The following is a 24,592-nucleotide window of genomic DNA, read 5'->3' on the forward strand; positions in this document are numbered from 1 at the left end:
TTTGGGAGACGTGGAAATCTCCCAAATTTTAAAGGCTGGCAATGGGTTAAAAAAAAAAAAAAAAAAAAAAAAAAAAACAGCCACTCTGCAAGTTAAGCCAAATCATGTGCAAGTTGAAAATGGCCTATATACCTGTTGGTAAACCTCTAACACTGTATTTTGGGGGATATAATTGCCCATTTATATTAGACTAGATCTAAAATACTTGAGGGAAATCTTTGCCCTGCCCTAAGCCCTCTTTAATAAAGACGAAAGGTGGGGCATGGTGGCTCACGCCTATAATCTCAGCACTATGGGAGGCCAAGGCGGGAGGATCACGAGGTCAGGAGTTTGAGATCAGCCTGGCCAATGTGGTGAAACCCCATCTCTACTGAAAATACAAAAATTAGCTGGGTGTGGTGGCGGGCACTCTGATCCCAGCTATTCAGGAGGCTGAGGCAGGAGAATTGCTTGAACCTGGAATGCAGAGGTTGCAGCGAGATGAGACTGCGCCACTGCACTCCAGCCTGGGAGACAGAGACTCCATCTCAAAAAAAAAAAAAAAGGAGGGGAAACAGCTTTTCAGACATGGATTTCTGTTAAGCAGATCAACTTTTATAAAAGAATGACAACTCTTTCTTCCTTTACCCCAGCCGCCTATTGAAATACATGGCTTTCCAGTCAAAACCACAAATATTCTAGGTACTCTCAGGGACTACCACCTCAAACTTACTGCCATTCAACACTTATCAAAGACTTGGCACGGAAAGGAATAATTTATGCAGGACTGTCTGGAAAATATACAGCCTATTCAGTCCATACTGAAAAAAATATGTGATATGTGGCCACCAGCAAAATTGTACTTTGTTTTCAACCACAGAGCAACACTACAAGAAATAATTTAGTAAATCTCATTGCTATATTTATTGTAAGATCATTATGGGAAATGTTCATCACATAACAGTATGCTCTGAGGTTCCATATTATTATCTGCATCTGCTAGAAAGAAGATTCAAGAGCATCTTCTTTACAGAGAGTATAACATATATATGTGATCAGTACATACATATGATCAACAGGATAGGCTCATGATATAGACCAGGGTTTGGCTCTTGGCTCTGCCATTTACCAGCAGCATAACTCAACAACCCTGAGCTTCAACCTACTCTTCTGTAAAATAAGAGAAACAAGAGCACCTTCCTCATAGAGCTGTTATAGGACTAAATGGCACATTTTATATGCATATATACACTGCATATAAAATGCTTGTTACTGAATTGTGTGTCTGGCCCACAAAATGCCTTTAATAAAAGCTATCTGCTGCTTTTGCTCCTATCAATACTTCTTCCACTATTGCCTCAATTCCAGAAGTACCTGTGTTTTCCAAGGCATTCTAAACTTCATATAAGAAATTCAAGGTTTTGTTTTCCTTATTTTGCCTTTGCCACAATTCTTTATCTACTTTTTAATTTAAAATTTCTGAAAAGGTAATATGCTGGCATTACACAAAATCAAGTACAACATAAAAGCATAAAATAAAAAGTCTCACTTATTAACACAACCCGTATCTTCCATCCACATAATCAGGGAACTACTTTTCTTCTAGATTTTACTTGATGAAAACATAAATGTAGATTGCTTTCTCCTCTTTCTGATACAAAATCTAAAGTGTCATAAAACAAGCACCTTGTTTATTTCATTTAATAATACACCTGACAGCTCTCTCAGGGTACAGGCAGCTTTTTTTCAACCAGTGCACATTATTCATAAAAAGGTTACACCATAATTTATTTAACTAGTCCCTGACAGATAGGCACTTGAGTTGTATCCAATCTCAAACCAATTCCGCAATGGAAAACTTTGGACGCCACTTCACACATACACAAACTATGTGTGCACACAGACATGTGAGATTTATGAGATAAACAGATCTCACAAATTCCCAGATGTGGGACTGACATGTCAATGGAAACATGCACGTTAATCTTGATAGAATCTGTCAGATCGTCCTCTACCAGTGGTATTCTCAACTGACATTCCCACCCTTAATGTGCGAGAGAGGCTGTTTTTCCATAACCTCATCAATAGAATGTGATGTTCAATTAGATTTTAGCCAATTGGATATGTGGAAAATGGTATCTCAGTACATCTTAATTTACATTTCCCTCATTTGGAGTGAAGTTAATCATGGTTTTGTGGTTGTCACTGTTTCCTTTCCCTTATTTTTCATTTTATTTTCATAAGCGTAAATTTTTAATACCCTGAATGTTTTTTAAAACAGGCAATACATATTATATAAAATTATAATAAATTTATAATAAAACATTTTTTTAAAATACAGTTTTGGTTTTTTTTGCCAGGCACTGTGGCTCACACCTGTAATCCCAGCACTTTGGGAGGCCGAAGTGGGCGGATCACAAGGGTGGGAGATCAAGACCATCCTGACTAACACGGTGAAACCCCATTTCTACTAAAAATACAAAAAATTAGCTGGACATGATGGCACGCGCCTATAATCCCAGCTACTCAGGAGGCTGAGGCAAGAGAATTACTTGAACTGGGAGGCAAAGGTTGCAGTGAGCCAAGATTGTGCCACTGCACTCCAGCCTGGGCGACAGAGCAAGACCCTGTCTCAAAGATATATGAAAAAACAATGGAAAGAAAATAAATCAAAATGTTAATAATGGTTATCTCTGCAGGATGGGACAAAAAGTGATTTCTTCTTACTCTCTAATGTTATGGACTATAAAAGCAGGAAAAAATGTTAAGCATACTTTAAAATAAGAGATGAATTTAATTTTAAATCCAACTTAAACTAAAAATATAGGCTTAAGTAATCATCAGTATGTGTTTACAATACAATTTTTTAAATGTTAGTGCGCTACGTACATTGAGATATGAATCTTACTTATAATGGACTGTTTCTCTTCCATTTGGAGGTAAAGAGATTTTTAATCAAGTTTTATTCATTTTATACTGAACTTTCCTTAAAACAGTGATTGCACATAAGAAAACTGTACAGTAGAAATTCAAAATAACAATCAGGATATTTTCACTGAAATAATTTAAAGGAGTCTAATGCTTCCTTTTTCTGAAAGTGATAAAACAGTCATTCTTCATTAATTTTGACATCATTCATTTACAATGCATTCAGGAAGGGACTGTGGTAAGTTGGCAAATAATTCACAAAATGTCATCATTTGCTCAAAAATAAGACGCAGAAGACTAGGCAAATAAGCAAACAGAAATTACCATCCTCAATGTATTTTTTAAAATAAGCATTTCTGAGTACTTTGGAAATACCTTTGACCTAAACTATATTTGACATTTTATCACAAATATAGAACCATAAAGCCTTCAGAGTGGCTAGAGGGGTCAGCAAACTTCTCCTACAAAGAGCCAGATAGGCTTTGCAGGCCACATGGTCTCTGTCACAGCCATTCAACTCTCTAATGGTAGCACAAAAACAGCCATAGATAATGCATTAAAAAACAAGGCATGGCTGCGTTCCAACAAAATGTTATTTGTGGACACAAATATGAATTTCATATCATTTTCATGTGCCACAAAGCTTTATTTTCCTCTCAATTGTTTTAACCATTTAAACATGTGAAAACCACTTTTAGCTCATGGGCTGAACATAACCAGGCAGATGTGGTAGATTTGGGATGGATTTGGCACATGGACCACAGTACGCCAATCCTAACCTAGGTAAATGACCACCAAACTCTTTTTAATATGACCAACAAGAAACACATTTTAAAGATCACAAGCCTACAAAAGAGAAACAGAGAGGTGAATCAAAAGAATTACGAAACAATACGTAGCTGTACTACATGTGACACACTGTCGCATTAGTATTGGTTACTAATGAGCATCAATCCAAATCTGACAAACACTGATCTAATCTTTGCTTTTAAAAAGTTGAGAAAATTGGTATCTAAAGAAATAAAGTTATTTGTGTGTGTGTGCGTGCACACACACACACACACACACACAGAGTGGGAGAGTTGAGTCTAAAACTTGCTTTTCAGAGAGCATCCTGCCCTGCCCTGACAAGATGTCTCACCACACATATGGTCTCACCCCTCTCATCAAGTCTAACCCAATTATCCAAGCATTTCTGCTATACACATATGTTCTTCCAGTCTCACATTAGTGTTACTTGGAGGAACAAATAATTTTGAAGAGTTTCCTACCCATTATTCAAAAATAATGGGTAAAAAGGTGAAAAGCGAGAGTGAAGGCTTTGGAGTATGCACCTGTTAAGATCCACACTGCACTGCTCACCATAACTCCCAAATAAACACTTGAAAAACTCACTTGACCCCTGAACAACGCTGGTTTGAACTGCACAGGTCCACTTATTTGTGGATTTTCCTTCCCCTTTGCCCCCGCTGAGATAGTAAGACCTACCCATCCTCATCTTCCTGCTCCTCAGCCAGTTACTTAACAGGAAGATGACAAGGATGAAGACCTCTATGGTGATCCATCTCCGCTTAATGATTAGTAAACATATTTTCTGTTCCTTATGATTTTCTTAATAACATTTTCTTTTCTCTAACTTACTTTATTGCAAGAACACAGTATATAATACATATAACATACAAAGTAAGTGTGCACTGTTTACATTACTGGTAACGCTTCCGGCCAATAGTAAGCTATTAGTAGTTAAGTTTTGAGGGAATCAAAAGTTATACTTGAATTTTCGACTGCACAGCGGCTGGTGCCCCAACCTCTGCATTGTTCGAGGGTTGACTGTATTTGCAAAGAATATGTAAAATTAGGAGGGGAAAGGCAATAAGTTTCAAATACCAAAGTAATGTTGTCTATTATACAATCCGGAATCATTTTTAAATAAAAACACTTTATTTTTGGTAGTAGTCATGGCTAAGGTGATTAACATTATTGGGGAATTCCTATACATCTAAGTAACATAAATAGAATCACATTGCTTTGTTGAAATATGAAATCTTCAGCCCCAATAATGCAATCATTCTCAGGACTACAACTTCATAGTGAAATATGGTTATGCTCCTGCTGCATGTCAACTATCTTAATACTCACAGAAATGCTGGCAAATATGGTATGAAAACGGAGGGACAAAAATGATGAAAGGTGTTCTTTGAAACACAGGGTATACAAAGCAGTCAAACTTGGTAAGATTCACTGCCTAACAATTATATGATGATGAGACTAGCAGACAAAGGTTTTAGATTGCTTCCGAATTTATGACTTATTTCTGCAGCAACAAATCAGAACACATCTCCATCAAGGTCATGAAAATCAATGGGAAAACATCTCTATAGGGAAAGAAATCTTTGAAACTTCTGGAGAAACATGGATCACTTGATTCTCAAAGGTGTTTTGGAGCCAGTCCTGTTTTTCTCATTGCAAATTTTCTAGGAGCAAATACAGGTAATAACGGAGTTGATTTTGTTTGGTGTTTTTTGTTTGTTTTATTTGTTTTGAGACGGAGTCTTGCACTGTTGCCGAAGCTAGAGTGCGGTGGCACGATCTCGGCTCACTGCAACCTCTGCCTCCCCGGTTCAAGTGAGTAGCTGGAATTAAAGGTGCCCAGGTAGCTGGGACTACAGGTATATGCCACCACACCCGGCTAATTTTTTGTATTTTTAGTAGAGACAGGGTTTTACTGTGTTAGCCAGGATGGTCTCAATCTCCTGACCTCGTGATCCACCCGCCTCGGCCTCCCAAAGTGCTGGGATTACAGGCGTGAGCCATCACGCCCGGCCAACAACAGAGTTTTAAATTTCCAGGTTTTTTGTGTTTGTTTCCTTGAGCTGCATCTCCTTTGCACTTTAACTTGCACACCAACATATCTATGTCTAAAGCACCTGTACCAACTGTCATCCATCTTTTGATTTCTTATCATGCTACTTACCTCACACTATCAAAAATGTATCTTAAAGCTTTGTTTTGGACTCAGTAGTATATTACACTGTACACAGGCAGTACGAATGTCAGTTACTTCAGGAAAAAGTCCTCCAGATGGCCTAATATATGGAAGAAGCTGGACTCTAACCTGTACATTACATTTGCAGGACAATTCTGAGGTCCATGTTTCAGAAACAAGGTGAGAAAACTAATCATAAATATCAAGACACAGAAGGTTGGAGAAGAGTCACAGTAACTCCCAATATGTATAAATTCCTCCATCATCAGGATAGGCTCGGTCAGGGAGAGAGAGGAAGTGAAGCTTGGAACCATGGATACAACAATATTACCTGAAAGGTCAAGCAAGCCAGGCAAGGACAAAACCCAGTATCAGAAATAGCGGCTCAAAGAGGACAGAGGTCACCAGAGCTGAGGGTGGTAGTCCTCAATCTGCATACAGACATTCACAGAGATATGACAGCTAGTCAAAGCCATCATGCATTTACCTGCAATACATCTACACTTAATTAAAACTTAAGTTTCTTTACATATTGATACATACAATCAAATAAACAGAGTTTAGCACTGGTTATCGAATGTTGCTCAGAAGCACTGCTTGGCAGGGATATGTGCCCCTTGCTAACATAAACATGTAAAATATCTAAATAAGTGTCTTGACCGATGAAAGCTTTCATAATATAAAGTCCAGGAGAGGAAATAAGAGGGTTCCTTGGTAGTTAAAATTAAGTCTGAGAATCAGAGGCTTATACAAAACTGTGCCTCTTTTCTAAAATCCTTCTTCCTTCTAACCTTACCTCAAATACTACAGGCTAGTAAGAGAAAATACTTTCAGTTTGAGGCAATTTAATAACAAAATTTGCTTTCAGGGCTTAAAGAGCACTTAAAATTCAGGAAGTGCCTTCTGTAGTCAAAATGACATCTTCGGCTTTGGAGAGAGAAAGAGCCTAAGAGATGATGCTGAAAAGAAGAAATATCAAGTTGCTGCCTGACTCTGACCCACTCCAGGTGTGTCATTCAGATTCTTCAAAAAGCAGATGCCAAGGCACAATGAGATATGCTCCTGTGGGCCTCTCCTAAGGGGAAACTTGGAAGAGAACCAGTGAGACAGAGTTCATCCTCAATCACTGTAATTGTTCTCAGGGTTACAACCCCTCATCTCTATCCCTCACGACCGATTTACTTACTTACTTACTTACTTACTTATTTTATTTATTGAGACAGAGTCTTGCTCTGTCACCCAGGCTGGAGTGCAGTGGCACGATCACAGACCACTGCAGCCTCTGCCTCCTGGGTTCAAGCAATGCTCCTCCCTCAGCCTCCTGAATAGTCTGGACTACAGGTGTGTGCCACCACACCCGGCTAATTTATGTGTTTTTAGTAGAGACAGGGTTTCACCATATTGGCCAGACTGGTCTCAAAACTCCTGACCTCAAATGATCCATCCACCCTGGCCTCCCAAAGTGCTGGGATTAGAGGGGTCAGCCACAGCACCCAGGCCCCAGGATTTCTTTAAATCCCCCTCACCCTCAGCTATCATCTCTGCAGGTCTTAATAACTTATCTGATTAAGCAATCCAAATTCTCATTCCTAAGCAGTGTGGCCCCCTGGGAATCATTCTCATTCCAAGGTGGCTATAACGTGTCCATTCACAGTTAAAATTGAGGAAGGGAGTAGGCAACAGGCTAATCACTGGATTGCCTGTGTTCCACACAGTCAACCCATCGCCACTGTGTAAATACAACCCCATCTCCATTAGCTGATCTGGGTCAATCACTTGTGTCAAGATGGTATGTTTTTTCCCCTCACCTGCTGGTCTTAGACACAAGGAGTCCAGAGTATCCCACTGGCAACCAAATCTTGTCGTTACATTGTACCCTGTGGTAAGACCGCACATACTTTGGGAGTAAGGACTTCTAACCCTGCAGAGCCCAGAGGTGGAGGGACAGAAAACCAAAAGTCCCTAGGTGGATACTGGATGCTACACTAAATAGGGCCACTTCTGTTCCCACCTCCTGGTTCCCAGGCTTGTGTATTCTTTCTATGGAACTATGCAAACATTTCTAATTTAGTGTATGTACTGCATGCTGCAAGATGGCAACCCAACCACGCAGAGGATTTCCTGAGTTAGAGCTTTCTATGGGCCTTTTGAAGGCCACTGTAGCACTCCACGAGGCCAGCTGCCTCTGGATGGTGCCAACTGTACCATGGTAGATGCCCTGGCACAGACCCACTCCCACGCATATTTCCCAGGGAAGTAAGTCCCCCATTCTTGATGCTATGATGTGTGGGATGACACACCTGTGAATCAAGGGGCCAACCAGTGGCACTAAACATACACTAAGTTGCCAAGTAAAAATAATGAATTATATAAGATGCTACAGGTAAAAAAAAAAAAAAAAAAAGATACAGTTATTTTCTCAAAGGAACTTATATAGTCTAAAGAGAATCAAATACAGCAAGTTCTTCCTTGTTCATTACATACTATGCTTGTAACAAGGGTATACCATTTTTTTTCGGATACTGATATAAGCCATTATCATAAAACCTTCACCATAATCACCAAAACCAGTCCCGATGCAACAAAAAAGGTATTTTTATATGACAAATATTCACTCGTTGGCAATATTTAATATTATTTGTAATATCTAACCTTACTCGGTAATATTTAATAACTTTAGTTACTGCTTTTATGAATCCTGTATTTTTATCTTATATATTTCCAATTAAAATTTCAAACTTTACAACAAAATACTACTGTCTATATTGCTTCATTTATAGTCTATTTTTATTTTTTCAATTTTTAATTTTTGTTAGTACACAGTAGGTACATATATATATATTTATGGGGTAAATGAGATATTTTGATGCAGGCATACAATGCATAATAATCACATCAGGGTAAAAGGGGTATCCCTCACTTCAAGCATTTATCCTTTCTTTCAATTATACTCTTTTATTTTTTAAACGCACAATAAATTACTGTTGATTGTAGTTACCCTATTGTGATGTACAGCCTATTTTAAATCATATACTTAAATCAAGTTCAAATAAAAAGTTACTAAGTTAACAAATATTGCTAAGGTTAATATTTATTCAAAGATTATTAAATAATCTGTTATATATTTTGAGATTCAGTATTAATAGAAAATTTCTAAACTATCCAACGGTCAGGTTTATCATTCTGGCTTCATCTGAATAAGTAATAAACTCAAGAAATAAAGTAAACCAACAAGGACAATTTCAAAACAATGCAAAATTTCCAAAGCAGAATTTAAAAATACAATAACCTATAGCTCACAGTAATTATCTTCCTAAATGCCTGAAGTAATTTTTTTAAGACTGCCTCATATCTTGACAATAGCCTTATTTAGAAGAGGGGAAAATATGCAACTCACCTCTGTACACCGTAAGGCCTTTCTAAAATAGGCTCTTTGAATGGAGGCGGAACGTGACCAAAATAATCGGGATAAGCCACCTCTGAATATTCCGGGACAGATTTTGTATTTTTCACAATCTCAATATAGAGATCTGGGTCATGGAGTGTTGGTCCATCAGGTACTTCAGCCGATGCTTGTTCTATTGATGAATTTGACTCCGTATCTTCATCATCTTCAGTTTCAACTCCAGTGCAGCAAAGCTTCCCTAGCTGAACTGTTCTTCCCTCAAACAGAACATTTCCGCAAGTAGCCATGTGTGGACACGCTTTAGCACATGTAAGGACAGTAAGAGGAAGACTGCAGTCCTTCTTCACTTCTGCAGTAAAACCTGGGGCTGTTTGAGAAGGAATATTCTGCAATGTAATTCGGTCCAAGGCCTTTACAATATCATTGTTTAAACCATGGACTGATGAAATAGTTCTATTTTGATCACCTGGCTGCTGTTGTAATGTTCTATCATTATCTTTAGTATCTTCTTTTGCTAGACCCATAAAGGTAAGCTTCTTTTCACCTTCATCTTCTTTAGAAGATATGTTCTCCTTCATTACAACTTTTCTTAAATTGCCAGAATTCCCAGATGTTTCCTCGCCTGCCGTAGGAACAACAATAGGACCACGTACTTTTCCCTCAAATACCAAAGGCTTTGGTTCTTTGGAGATTAAATCATAGGCCTTTGAAAATAAAAAATGTTTAATCTTTTAACTGTAAATATTAAAACGTATTAACAAAACTAATACATTCATGTTGTATATTGTTTCAGAAATTTTTGAAAATTTTAAAGATAGATAAAACAGGGTTTGTTTTCATTTCACTAAAAAGACAAAATTTTTAACCATAACAAATTCATAACACCTACTTTACTTTTTCTATTATAAAAATAATGCCTACATGTCACAGAAATGTGGGAAACCTTAGAATTCTAAGTAGAAAAACATAAAGACTCCAAAATCCTATTAGGGACAACAACTAAATTGTTATTCATTAATTTGATAACATTACAGTGTCTGTTTTGTGCAATATTCATGAAGTGTCTATTTTGTGCCAAGCCTTGTTTCAAGCACTTAAGACACTTAAAAAACAACCCTTCCCTTTTGTAGCTTACATCTGTATAGGGGTAGAAGAGAGGACTGTCAATACAACAAGTAATAAATACAATATATATATTTATATGTAGAACGTTAGAAGGGTAAAGCACTACAGAAAATTAAAAAAAGGGAGAGGGAGGGCAAGGCCGGGCCCGGTGGCTCACACCTGTAATCCTAGCACTTTGGGAGGCTGACGCAGGCGGATCACCTGAGATCGGGAGTTCAAGACCAGCCTAGCCAACATGGTGATATCCCGTCTCTACTAAAAACACAAAAATTAGCCGGGCATGGTGGTGGACATCTGTAATCCCAGCTACTCAGGAGGCTGCGGTATGAGAATCGCTTGAACCCAGGAGGTGGAGGTTGCAGTGAGCCGAGACCATGTCACTGTACTCCAGCCTGAGTGACAAAGTGAGATTCTGTCTCAAAAAAAAAAAAAAAAGGAGGGCAGTAATGTGGATTGGGAGTACCAAGAGAGCAGAGGTAAGTGGCAACTCTAAATGTCATTGGTTAGGGAGTCTCATGAGCAGATGAAATAGAAGCAAAGACTTTAAGAAGGTGAGGGCACCACACAAGGGGCACATTCCAGGCAGGGAGGACTACAGCACATAGCTCCCAGAGTGGAAGAATGCCTGAGGTGTTCAAAGAACAGCAAGGATGGGATGGCTGGGAAAGAACGGACAAGATGAATGCCACGATGAATGCCAAGCGCTGCAGAGCCTTACAGACTATAAGAACTTGGGTTTTTACTCTGAATGAGATTGGAAGCCATGACAGGGAAGGATGCCATGACATGAATTATTTTTGAAAGATAAGATCCTAGTGCAGGGTTTCTGAATGACAGCAGCCAACATTTTGGGCCAGATCATTATTTTTTGGATGATTTAAACAGATAAATAAGGTGTATATTTAAGTCATTTCCAAAATTGGGCTATTATACAAAACTGCAATAAAAATCTTTTTGCAAAGAGTTTTTGCTTTATTTATAATGATTTCCTAAGCACTGAAACAGAACTGCAGAATCAGATATTATAATCAATTTAATAATGCAAACTGACCAGAACACTGAACTCTCCAAAAACACTTGCATTAATGTATATTCCCGGTAACTATACATAAGAGTATCTCTTTCAACTGCTATCTTCTTTGACAACATTCAATACTATAGCTTTTAAAAAAACATTTTCTAACGTGATAGATAAGAAATATTATCTTGCTGCTATTTTAATTTGCATTTCTTTGACTACTAGGAAGCAAACACTTTTCTATACATCTGTTAATCAGCTGCAATTCTTAGGTAACTTTTTTGCTCCTGCATACAGGGTTTTCTTATTTTATGGTATAAATTTTCAAGTTAAAAAATTTGTATACACATACATACATGAATCCTCCAGCTAACCCATTTTTTGAAAATTATTTTTCTGGATTTGCAATTGATCTTTTAATTTGGGTTAATTTCCTTACATACATCATGGAGTCAAAATGAAGAATCTTCCATTGTGATTTATTCCTTGAATGTCCACTGTATACAAAGCAAGGATTCAAAGATGATTCACAGGACCCCCCGTAATAGCTAAGCCAAGAAGACAGTGGAAGCACTAAGGAGGGAATAGGTAGTTCTGCATTAAAAGGGCTAAAGGGGTGGTAAGTTTGCATTAAAAAACACATTTTGTAGGAAACGTGGTAGGCTAAGTATCCACCCCACAGAACTATTTACAATTGTTACATACATTAAAATATTTTAAGTATGTCATTAAGTGGATAAGAAAGCAAGGATAAAGGCCAAGTATCAAATGAAGAAGGGATCCCTATGTGATAAGCTGAAGACTGAAGCTAGCTTTCACTTTGAAAACATGTGATAAACCAGGTGACCTTGGGTACGGATTTTCCCATCTCAAAGACGATGAAGGACAGGAGAAAAACCCTGAACTGGCATAAGGTAATTTTCCTCTCAAAAAGATTAAACTCCAGAACTACATCTTCAATATATAGGTCCTAGAAATACTCCCACCACAAAAGGGGGGGAAAAAAACATAAAAAGAAAAGCCAACTGTCTTAAATTTTAAACCATAGCTCTAAGACAGTGCAAAGTATCACTACTCACAAACTGGTATTAAAAGTCAGCCATCAAATCACATGGATTCGTAGCCTGAATTCACATCACCTTGGTGGCCCAAAAGCGCTTGAGGATTCAATCTATAATGGTGACTCTCAAAAGCAACAGCTTCTGCAGTTTCCACATGCAAAATTATAAAGGAGGAAAGAATCCTAAACATACAATTCAGCAAGGTAGAAGGAAAAAGAACCAAAAGAAACATCAGATATTGAAAAAGACCTACAAGAATCTCAGACTAAGAAATGACCATATTTAGTATGTTCAAAGAAATAAAATATAGAAAACAAGAATTAAAGACTTATTAAAAGCATTTTGTGTTTTTTTTGGGAGAGGGAGTCTCGCTCTGTCTCCAGGCTGGAGTGCAGTGGCGCAATCTCGGCTCACCGCAACCTCCTACTCCCTGGTTCAAGCAATTTTCTCTGCCTTAGCCTCCCAAGTAGCTAGGATTACAGGCACGCACCACCACACCCAGCTACTTTCTGTATTTTTAGTAGAGATGGGGTTTCATCATATTGGCCATAGTCTCGATCTCCTGATCTCGTGGTCTCAATCTCCTGACTTTGTGATCCACCCGCCTCAGCCTCCCAAAGTGCTGGGATTATAGGCCTGAGCCACTGCGCTCAGCCCCTAGTAGATATTTCTAATGACAGATGAGACAAAGCCAAAAACAGAATTAGTAAACTGGCAGATAGTTCCAATGAAATAACCTGAAGGCAGCATAGAGAGGCAAAGAAAAGGAAAACAGAAAAAAGAGGTTAAAAGACATGGAAGGGAGTAAAAAGGTCTACATTCAAACATTCAATTCGAATTGCAAAAGAGAGAGGGCGAAAACAAAATGCAGTACCTGAAGTACAGAATGCAGTTTTTACAAATCTTATCAGAAAACAACTCAGAATCCAAATACAATAAATCCCAAACAGGATTTTGAAAAAGAAAATCTGCACTTAGTCAACATTACTAGGAAACTATAGCGTTAAAGCAAAAACAGTGTATGTTAAAAGCCACCAAAAATAGTTTCTTATAAAATGAAAACATACACTTACCATACATACCACCTATCAATTTCACTGATAGGTATTTACCCAAGAGAAATGAAAGCATATCTCCCCAAAAAGTTTTTTGTTTGTTTGTTTGTTTTTGAGACAGAGTTTCGCTCTTGTTGCCTAGGCTGGAGTGCAGTGGCGCGATCTCAGCTCACTGCATGCACTCCAGCTCCCAGGTTCAAGCGATTCTCCTGCCTCAGTCTCCCAAGTAGCTGGGATTACAGGTGCCTGCCACCATGCCCAGCTAATTTTTGGTTTTTCAGTAGAGACGGGGTTTCACCATGTTGGCGAGAATGGTCTTGAACTCCTGACCTCAGGTGATCCACCCGCTTCAGCCTCCCAAAGTGCTGGGATTACAGGCGTGAACCACCACACCCAGCCACCCCAAACAATTTTGTGCACAAAATGTTATCAACTTTACTCATATTAAAGTCCAATGAAGTCTAAAACTTCAGACATTCCGACACTCATCCACAAAGAAATTGTGGTATATTTCCACAATAAAATACTGCCAAGCAATTAAAGAAAGAACCACTGTCACATGGATAAACCTCAAAAACACATGCTCAGCAAAAGAAGCGTGACCCTAAAAAGTAAACGCTGTATGATTCCATTTATAAGAAGTTCTAAAAGTCAAGACTAGTCACAGTGACAGACAGCAGATCAACAGTCACCTGCACAGGAGAGAAAGAGACTTCAAGGGGCCCAAGGAGACTTTCTGGAATGACAAGAAATAATTCTGTCTCAATGGGTGATTGTCACATAGGTGGATAAATTTGTCAAAACTCACTGAACTTAAGTGAAACTTACTGTATGTAAATTATAACTCAATAAAGTTGATTTTTAAAAAGTAGCCAGAGGAAGAGATTAATTTTAAGAATGTTTTAGGAATGTTTACAAAATAAAGAATGTTTACAAAATAAAGACACTTTCAGGGAGAGAGGGCAAGACAGCACGTGCACAAGTGCATATCAAGTACACGCCACTGAATGACATGATCCCAACAGAAGGTCTGAGACACAAAAGGTAATGAAAATTTTAAGTGGTAAAGTGGTAAAAATGTCGGTAAGTCTACACTAAACGTTTTACATTTAGTAAAAAAAGCAAAGCAAGGCCGGGCGCAGTGGCTCACGCCTGTAATCCCAGCACTTTGGGAGGCCGAGACGGGAGGATCACGAGGTCAGGAGATCGAGACCATCCTGGCTAACACGGTGAAACCCCATCTCTACTACAAAAATACAAAAAACTAGCCGGGCGCGGTGGCGGGCGCCTGTAGTCCCAGCTACTCGGGAGGCTGAGGTGGGAGAATGGCGTAAACCCGGGAGGCGGAGCTTGCAGTGAGCTGAGATCCGGCCACTGCACTCCAGCCTGGGCGACAGAGTGAGACTCCGTCTCAAAAAAAAAAAAGCAAAGCAGTAACGACAAGTGGGTTTTTTAAAAGCTAGAGTGAAGATACATAAAAAACCTATCTGACGTTACTGCCTTGCTTTTTACGTTTAGTAAAAAAAGGTATATGTATATAAATATATACATATAAAAGTTGATTTGGGAAGTCACGGTAGTTAGAATACTCGAAGTTTCCATTTATCATTGTGGGAAAGAGGAAAGAAAGGTCCTGATTTACTTTACACTTTGACAAATATGTTGGAAAATCTACAGTAACTAGAATTTTTGCTTATTTGTCAATAATCAAACTAATACTTTAAATGGATATAGTTTATGTAAATTATACCTCAAAAAAGTTGATTAAAATAAAAAAATAAAACGACTGTACAGTTTTCAAACTAGTAATAGGTAAAGGTGGAGTGAGAGAAAGATAATCCAAATGAAGGCAAGAAAAAGAGATAAACATAAAGAGATAAAACTATTAAAAATAAGATTTAATAAATATAAATCCCAATATAGAAATAATTACATGTAAATTATCTAAATGCTTCAGTTAAATGACAAAACTCAGATTTGGTATTTTTGAAATCCAACTACATGCTGTTCAAAAAATACACATCGAAGGATACTGAAAAGTTAAAAGTTAATATAAGTACATTAATATTTTTTAAAGTGCTTTTTGTCTTAGAATCTTAGAGGTAAAGACAGTAACTTCATAATGATAAAAAGTCCAATTCAAAAAAGGAAGAAAATTCAATCTACATGTATATACAATAAATAATAACCCTCAAAAAATATATAACAAAAAATCGACAGACCTGCAAAGAGAAACATACTCATAATCAGTAAGAAATTTTTCCATTGTGAGAAATTTTTTAAATACTTTTTACAGTGATTAACAGAATAAGAATAAAGATCCATAAGGATAAAAGAGAACTTAACTTCTCAACACAATTAACAATCCTTCTCCTAATAGGCAAATAGACAACTGTGACTAACAAGTGCAGAATAAGTTTCAAACACATAAGAAATAGTAACAAAAGTTTATCATACCCAAGGCCATAAAACGAGCCTCAAAAATTTTAAAAGGTTATGATTATAAAGAATTTGTCCTTATTGTACAACTACATGCTAGAAATCAATTAAAAAGATTTAAAATTTTTTGTCTTTTTTAGAAAGCCAATTTAAAAAATTATCTTTTTTAAAAAACCAACGAATCAAAAAAACCCCATAAGATTCAGAGTAAAGATAATAAAAACATTAAACATCAAAATTACTGCTTATAAGATGCAGCAAAAACAGTAATTATAGGGAAATTCATAGCCTATCTATGCATGCATACACATGCACGCGCACGCACACACACGAAAAGAATAAGGCTGAAAATTACTTTTCGTGTAATTACTTTTCGCGTAATTTACTTTTCGTGTAATTTTTCATCTGGCCACTGAATAGTGGCCTTAACACATCTAGAAACAAAGTGGGCAGTGTTCAAGATTGAAACAAACGCATAAAGTAATTTTAAGCATTAATGGTTGATGCTGAAAATAATATACAAATGAAAGTGGAAAAAGTCATAATTGAAATTAACTTCGTTTATGTTTATTATCTTATGATCTACAAGAAATGGATACAAAGATAGCTGAAGAAATTTCTTTCAAACACATCCTACCTGGAACTAACCAATCTTTTTAATCCTTGAAAGCATGTCTTACATATCGCTGCCTAAAATTCAAATACACACCTTAAAAAACAGAGCCTGAAGTATCAAATAATGCATTCCTTTGAAACTTAAAAATGACAAAGATAATCAAGTGGCAACACAATTACCTTAGAAATAATTTTTTGATTATGTCAATAAAAGACAATATGCTATTTCCCATTACATATGCTACAGAAATAGAGCTACTCTATATAAAACTTTACAGCAGAATAAACAATAAATTAATAAATGTGTACTACTTGAAATATCTGAAGTACCATCTCTTGCTTAAAGAAAATAAAAAGGAGTAACTTAGTGACAAGCTCTTTCACTCAGACCTGTCTTTACAATCTGACACTGGAGAAACCAAACTAATGGACAAGTTGGCAGGCTGCTCATAAAGTGCCATGTAGGAAATCATTAAGGTTAGCCTATTCTGGGTGACAAACTATAATTAGAAAACAAGGAATCTGGCCGGGCGCGGTGGCTCAAGCCTGTAATCCCAGCACTTTGGGAGGCCGAGACGGGCAGATCACGAGGTCAGGAGATAGAGACCATCCTGGCTAATACAGTGAAATCCCGTCTCACAAAAAACTAGCCGGACGAGGTGGCAGGCGCCTGTAGTCCCAGCTACTCGGGAGGCTGAGGCAGGAGAATGGCCTAAACCTGGGAGGCGGAGCTTGCAGTAAGCTGAGATCCGGCCACTGCACTCCAGCCCGGGCAACAGAGCAAGACTCCGTCTCAAAAAAAAAAAAAAAAGAAAACAAGGAATCTAAACACAGAAAGCAAGAACAATTCATCACAGTCTAAAAGAAAGAAAATTCACTTGTGAAAGAATGAGAATCAAAGTCCTGGACTTAATATCCATAAACAGGTTACTTTTTTCTATTCCCAAATCAAAACTACAATGTGTAATCACATGAGAGTAGTGCCCCCTTAACCAAGGTTTGGATTTCCATGGTTTCAGTTACTGGAGGTTAATCACAGTCTGAAGTATTAAATGGAAAAGTACAGAAATAAACAATTCGTAAGTTTTAAAGAGTGCACCATTAGGAGTAGCATGATATAATCTCACACCATCATGCTCCATCCCACCCAGGACATGACTCATCCTTTGTCCAATGTATCCACAATATCTATGCTACCAACCTGTTAGTTGCTCAGTAGCCATCTGTTATCAGATCAGAAAAAACATGGTATATAAAGGGTTTGGTTTCAGGCATCCACTGGGGGTCTTGGAACCTATCTCCCACGGATAAAGGGGCCTACTGTATATATTTCTTATATGTACAGAAAAAGTAGAATATACAGAAGAACTAGGTGATTTCTTCACACAATAATCGATTTCCTCCTCCAACCTTTTCCACAGTATTCTTCTGCCTTGATTTAGCAGTATTTGTTATTGCTGGTATTTTCAAGTGGTGCTTAGCTAGGCACAAATGTGTTACAAGAGCTAACGGATAACTGCTGTAGGTTGAATGGAAGAGAATCAACCTATACTCTTTCGCAAATGCCTCTTCCTGTCTTCTTTTTTTATTTTCTTTTGACAAATACCTTCTCCTTCATTCCTGCCTTGCTTCTATTACCCCTGATTTCAAAGTACCTTCTCAGGTACCTCAAATCTAGGGGGAATAACAAGATACCAGAGCAGGGAGTGGCAGGGAGGGCTGCAGAAGGTGGATAGTTGTTGCAGCTTTTACGGCATCTAAGGCTTCTAAGTTCCCAAGCTGAAACCTGAATGATTAGAACCATGAAATGTAAACTCTAGGTGATAAATGTTTCTTCTTCTTCTTCTTTTTTTTTTTTTTTAGAGAAAGTCTCACTCTGTCGCCAGGCTGCTGGAGTGCAGTGGTGCAATCTTGACTCACTGCAACCTCCACCTCCCAGGTTCAAGAGATTCTCCTGCCTCAGAATTCGAGTAGCTGCAACTACAGGTGCGTGTCATCACGCCCAGCTAATTTTCTTATTTTTAGTAGAAACGAGGTTTCGCCATATTGGTCAGGCTGGTCTCGAACTCCTGACCTCAAATCATCTACCCACCTTGGCCTCCCAAAGTGCTGGGCTTACAGGCATCAGCCACCACACCCGGCAACAAGTATTTCTTTTTTATTTCTCATCTATAACCTCACAACTATAACCTCACAAGAAAGTATTTTTCTTTAAGCAACTAGAAATTAAGTGTACGAAATTTGGGGAACAAAGGAAGGGCTAAACGAATCTTTAAGATTATCTAGTTCAAACTCTTCGACATTTTAAGATCCTGGGTGATTTCATAGATTTATCCAAGGAATCATCACAAAAGCCAGTTAAATGCCAACAATTCGATTAACTTGACTTGCCCTATAATCCAGGCTGAATAAAAAAACTATGTCCATTAAAGTGATGGAAAAAAAACTAAAGTGACAAAAAATGTAATAGTCCACCTTCCTTTTTTTTTCTTTTACTTTTTTGGAGACAGAGTCTTGCTCTTTCTCTAGGCTAGAGTACAGTGGCACAATCTCGGCTCACTGCAACCTCCACCTCCCAGGTTTAAGCTATTCCCCTGCCTTAGCCTCCCGAGTAGCTGGGACTACAGGCACGCGCCACCACGCCTGGCTAATTTTTTTTGTATTTTAGTAAAGACGGGTTTCATCCTGTTGGCCAGGACAGTCTCGATTTCCTGACTTCATGATCCACCCACCTTGAACTCCCAAAGTGCTGGGATTATAGGCGTGAGGCACCGCACCCGGCCCATCTCCCCTCATTTTACAATTGCTTAACTGCAACTCAGGATGTTGACATAATTATTCAATGTCACTCAGAAAAGCAATGCTCGTTTCACTTTTTAGAAATGGAAAGAGAATAAAAAACAGTGATTATCGACCTAAGCGAGAAAAAATAACTTTTTATTAAAATCAGTTAAGATGCTGAATTTTCTATATTTATACCTGAAAATCATCAACAAGCTCAGGGAAAAGGTGTTCATACATTTTTAGATCTTCTATTGTTCGTCCCGGTTCTTGCTGGGGTTTTAGTTTATTAATATCTGTTTCAATATCATCATTCTGAAATGATAAAAAGAGTATGTTACCAGGTAAAACAAAATTTTTAAAAATTACAGAATACATTTTAGATTTGAAATGTTCCAAGTTATTAATTACATGTAATTAAAGAATAATTACTGAATAAATGCTGCATTAACTTTATCTTAAATTCAAATTTCCTTATTGCTTTGGGGTTGTTGTGTTATTGTCGAGTACTTTTGTTTTGTTTTTGTTGTGGTTACTCTAATATAACAGAATATTTGGGCTACTCAAAACAGGAAAACTTGTGCAAAGATCAAGACTCCAGTATGTCCTCCTCGTTCTCCCTTACTGCCATCATTTTGTTCATATTAAAGGGCAGTAACACTTAAGAAGACTAAATTGGAAAACATACATATATATGATGATGGTGATAATAAAACAGCTAACATTTATTAAGCACTGAAAATAAATGAAGCACTATGCTAAGCATTTTACATATATTATTTAATCTATTCTGCATAAGAACATTATGAAATTACCCCCATTTAACTGAAGAGGAAAATGAGGTATGGAGAAGTTAAGTCATTTGCTGAAAATTACACATCTTGCAAAGACAGGAGCCAGGATAAAAACCAGTTAAGAGTGATTCTGAGGCACCACACTGTCAGCCAGCATGACACACTGCCCCAATACAGATTAATGATGACCACACACTCTTAGAGCGCATGGGAAATAACGTTCCTTTAGAAAAGCTCGGTATCACCATTCACTCTGTTTTCAGTGAGGGGAAAAGTTAGGAGTGGAGCAAGAGCCAGAAATGATTTCCATGTCTCTCTAGGAAGAAAAGCAGGTGGATTTAAAGGAAAAGTATGTCCTCAGAGAAACAAGATATGTATCCAGGATCATTGTGTTCTATACGCTCTTCAGAGAAGAGCTAATGAATTCCATGATAAGAGGGCAAATGTCAGCTTATCTACTACCCAAGCTATTTTCTAGGATCCTCAATGACTCTGGCCTCACACAAACTAATTATTATCTTTGTTATGGCTACAGAGAGATAATAATACCATTTATTAATTTTCAATTGGTACTACTTTTAATTTTGTATTTACTTACTACCAGTGTAAGCTACTTATTTTTCAGCCTAATTTACAAATTTATTTTACTATACTTCAATCCTCAAAAAACTTTATATACATGTATCTGACCATACTTAACACACATTAACTACTAGTTTAAAAGAAAAAACATACTATGTATTTATTATGTCATATTAAGGAATTTAGCTATTATTTACATAGCCAGTAAAAAAGATTTTCCTCATTGCTATGTATAATATTGATTTTATTTAAATATTATCATATTAATCACTGTATCATTATTGTATAATTATTACATGAATATGTAATTTAATCTCTTTAAATTACACATTTTTGAACCAATAATGTAATAATTTTCCTGTTTAACATCTAATAAAATACATAATGTTTCTAAAATAAAAAATAATTTATAAAGGTATTCTTTTCTCTAAACTTACTAGTTCAATATTTGATATCGTTTTATGAAAATATGGTCTTACACAGTGGCTCTCTATTTGGGGGAAAAAAAAAACAGACTTTACCTGTAAAACAGGCATAATGAGGAAAGAAAACTACAACACTCCAAAAGCTCGACAGCAGGGAATTTTGTTTGGTTTAAGAAGAAACAGTAGTGAAGAACTACTTACAGACTCATCAGAAAAAAAACAAAACAACCTGCTACCACTCCTTAAAAGTTCTGCTAGTTAAGGAAGGAACAAAGAGTGCACTGGAACTTATATACAGTCAAGTTGTGGCTATCTGGAGATGAATCTTCTAGAAGCTACCAGTTTCTATAAATGCTCCAAACCCTGAAAAATCTGGGGCAAAGAAAACGGAATCACAGTAAAAAAGTTATAACCATAAGAGAACACAAATAAATAATATTCCTACTACAATGTAGCAGTTCACCTGAAGGATGAAGGAATAGGATTCAGATAAAAAGAGGAAAAATTGAGTAACGTCTAAATGTAAAGTCAATGAGAATTAAAGACAGGGCAGCAGTAGGAAAGAAAAAGAAGATAATAAAGCTCAGCAGTCTCAAAAAGCCAACAATTCTTTAGTTCTTGAAGAAAAATTATGTTTTAGTACAGTATAGTGGTAAAGATAGTGGACATTCCACTAGACTGCTTTCTGAATCCTGGCTCCACCTCTTATAAACTAGACTGAGAAGCTCTCTCTTCCTCTGTTTTCTATGTGCTTATACAACCTGTACTTACCTCACAGGGTTGCTATGAGGATCTAATGGTTACTATGTATATGTAAAGAGTTTGGACTAGCACAGTTAAGTGTTCAATAATAAAATGTATTTTGTTCTTATTACTATAACTGCTGTGTTAAGATAAAGCAGGGAAAATGTGAGCAATCACTGATAGCTCAGTGAATAATTCAAGCTCACAACTACATTTTTCAAAGATGTCAATGTTATAAAACAAAGAAATCTGCAGAAACGTTCCAGATTAAAGGAGACTAAAGAGACCAGATAATTAAGTGCAGTGCCTGATGCCAGGACACAGATGTAGTTTAGATTGGCTAACTTGACAGTTTCGCCAAAGCTTGCCTTGGTGATCACATTTGCTGGTTACAAAATTGGTTCTGTATCTATTAAGACAGAAATCTTCCAATATCTTAACTTCTATCTCCAAAGTGAATCAAATACTCAGTGTATGCCAATTTTTATATAGTTTTGCAAGACAAAAATGGTCCAAACAGGCAAAAGTCAAATTAATCCCTCCTTCCCCACAAAAAAAAAAAAAAAAAAAAAAAAACAGCAATAAGCTAAACAGCTAACAAAAGAGACCACTTTTCTACAGATGCTAGAGTGGCCCTCTCTCAACAAACAAAGCAAAATATAGACTTTCTAGGCTTCCAGAGGTACAGTGAAACTCCAAAAACTTACCTGCCTCCTTTACCTAACATCTTCTGTAATATGACAATAATTTTATATTTTCTCAATAACATTTTTTCACTTCCTTGTTCAATTAACTGAAACCTAAGAAGCATTATGCAAACACTAATTCTCACAAAAACAAATCCATTATAGACTACTTTCCTACTGTTTTTGTATCCCCAAAAGATTGCTGACGAAGGGTAATAATGTATTTTGAAATAAGTTGTCACAATAGAGTTTCAGATCACTTTCCTTCAATTTTGTAGATTTCAAAATCTATGGCAGAAAGGTTCGATAAAACCTTTCTGGTCAGAGACAGTGAAAATAAGTTACTTTAAGGTCCTTTTCAGACCAGTGGATTTAAACCAATATCATCTACCCCTTTAACTGCATAGTCATCCACGGTAAAAAGATGTGGACAAAGTAAAACCTACAATTACATATATTTGTATTTACCCAATTTTTGTTTTACAACTGTAGTATATCATTTATAAAGCTAACTAATTACAGAAATTTATACTAACCTTAAAATTTTGATCTAGGTCATCTTCATTCTCAGTTTCGTTTTCAGCTTCTACATCAATATCATCGTTGTCATCACTTTCATCTACTACGTCATCCACTATGATACAAAATGTGCTATAAGTAGGTCAGAGGTAAGCATTCTACAACATGCATAGCCAATGGTAGAATGTGACTTGTATAAAGTATTTCAATCACCAAAGAAAAAGTAAATGAGATTTCTTATTTAAAATGTCTCTAAGGCTGTCCCAGCTATTGACAAACCAATGAGACAATATGAGAAAGTGCTTTAAAATTTGGAAAGCACGGTAAAGATGAATTTTACTAATGTTCTCAGTTTTTCAAAATAATGCCTTACGTTGCAACAGCCTGAATGAAACATCCTGTTTTCTATTTATTATAAATTTCAATGACTCACTTCATCCCTTTATAATTGAACCCCTCTCTATTTGTTTCAATGACGGTCATGTGCCACATACTGTGCTATGTGCTGGGAAGTTTTTCCAAAGATGTGTAAATCAGGGTTGTCTAATCTTCTCGTTCCCCTGGGCCACACTGGAAGAGGAAGAATTGTCCCGGGCTACACATAACATACACTAATACCAACGATAGGAGGTATGCTTAAAAAAAAAAAAAAAAAACACACACAAAAAATCTCATATTGTTTTAAGAAAGTTTATGAATCTCTGTTGGGCCACATTCAAAGTCACTCTGGGTTGTGTGTGGCCCATGGGTGCATGTTGGACAAGCTTGGTGTAAATACAGTTGCTTCCCTCAGGTAGCTCATGAGGTTAAAGAGCAGAAAGGAGTAAACATGTAATTATAGTACCAAAGATAAACACTAACGAAGCCATAAACTCCAAAATGCTATGGGAAAACGAGGAATGCAGTAACTAACTGTAAACTGTTGGCGCCAAGGGGCTTGATGCTGACCCCTTCACAGAACAGGTGATATTTAAGCAGTATCTTGTAGAAAGTATAACACATTTCTATGTGAATGTAATGGTGGGTGATTTTGGCTTTTAAGAAGAGGAAATAATACTACTAAAATAAGGAAGTGAAATGATATCTTTAGAAAATAACAAAAAGTATAACTAGGATGAAGAGTATGCTTATGAAAGTACTGAAAGGAAAATAAAGAATTAAAAAATGAAGGATGTTACATAGTAGGCCAAGTAGTTTTGACTTTCAATATTAAGAAGATAGGCACTGAGAATTTTCAAGACAAGAATGGCTTAATTCAATGTTAAGAGGTGAGAGAGAGCATACAGGTGGAGGGTGACCAACAAATAGGAAAAAAAAAAAAAAAAGACATTGTCCAGACAATTATAGCAGTAACAGGAATGAAACAAGAATATCTCAGGGAGTAGAATGTAAAAGGACATGGGACCATGGATGTGGGGGAGACAAGGGAAGAAGAGGGAGAGTACTTGG

The 24,592-nt window shown here is 37.0% G+C and overlaps 1 protein-coding gene across 3 annotated transcripts in view; it reads right to left on the reverse strand.

Moving 5' to 3' along the window:
• Nucleotides 1-24,592, reverse strand: part of AGTPBP1 (ATP/GTP binding protein 1) — a 196,008-nt gene that overhangs the window by 79,766 nt on the left and 91,650 nt on the right. For 2 of the 3 annotated variants that reach the window (XM_023229531.2, XM_023229533.2), the window contains 3 exons: nucleotides 23,161-23,258; nucleotides 19,592-19,708; nucleotides 9,291-10,003 (listed from right to left, as the gene is read on the reverse strand). In XM_023229531.2, the coding sequence (XP_023085299.2) occupies nucleotides 9,291-10,003; nucleotides 19,592-19,708; nucleotides 23,161-23,258 (928 nt within the window). The remainder of the gene's footprint in view (nucleotides 1-9,290; nucleotides 10,004-19,591; nucleotides 19,709-23,160; nucleotides 23,259-24,592) is intronic. The other variant, XM_023229532.2, reaches the window with a different exon arrangement.

This window comes from Piliocolobus tephrosceles, chromosome 14 (genome assembly GCF_002776525.5).
Source record: "Piliocolobus tephrosceles isolate RC106 chromosome 14, ASM277652v3, whole genome shotgun sequence".
Classification (NCBI taxonomy): domain Eukaryota; kingdom Metazoa; phylum Chordata; class Mammalia; order Primates; family Cercopithecidae; genus Piliocolobus; species Piliocolobus tephrosceles.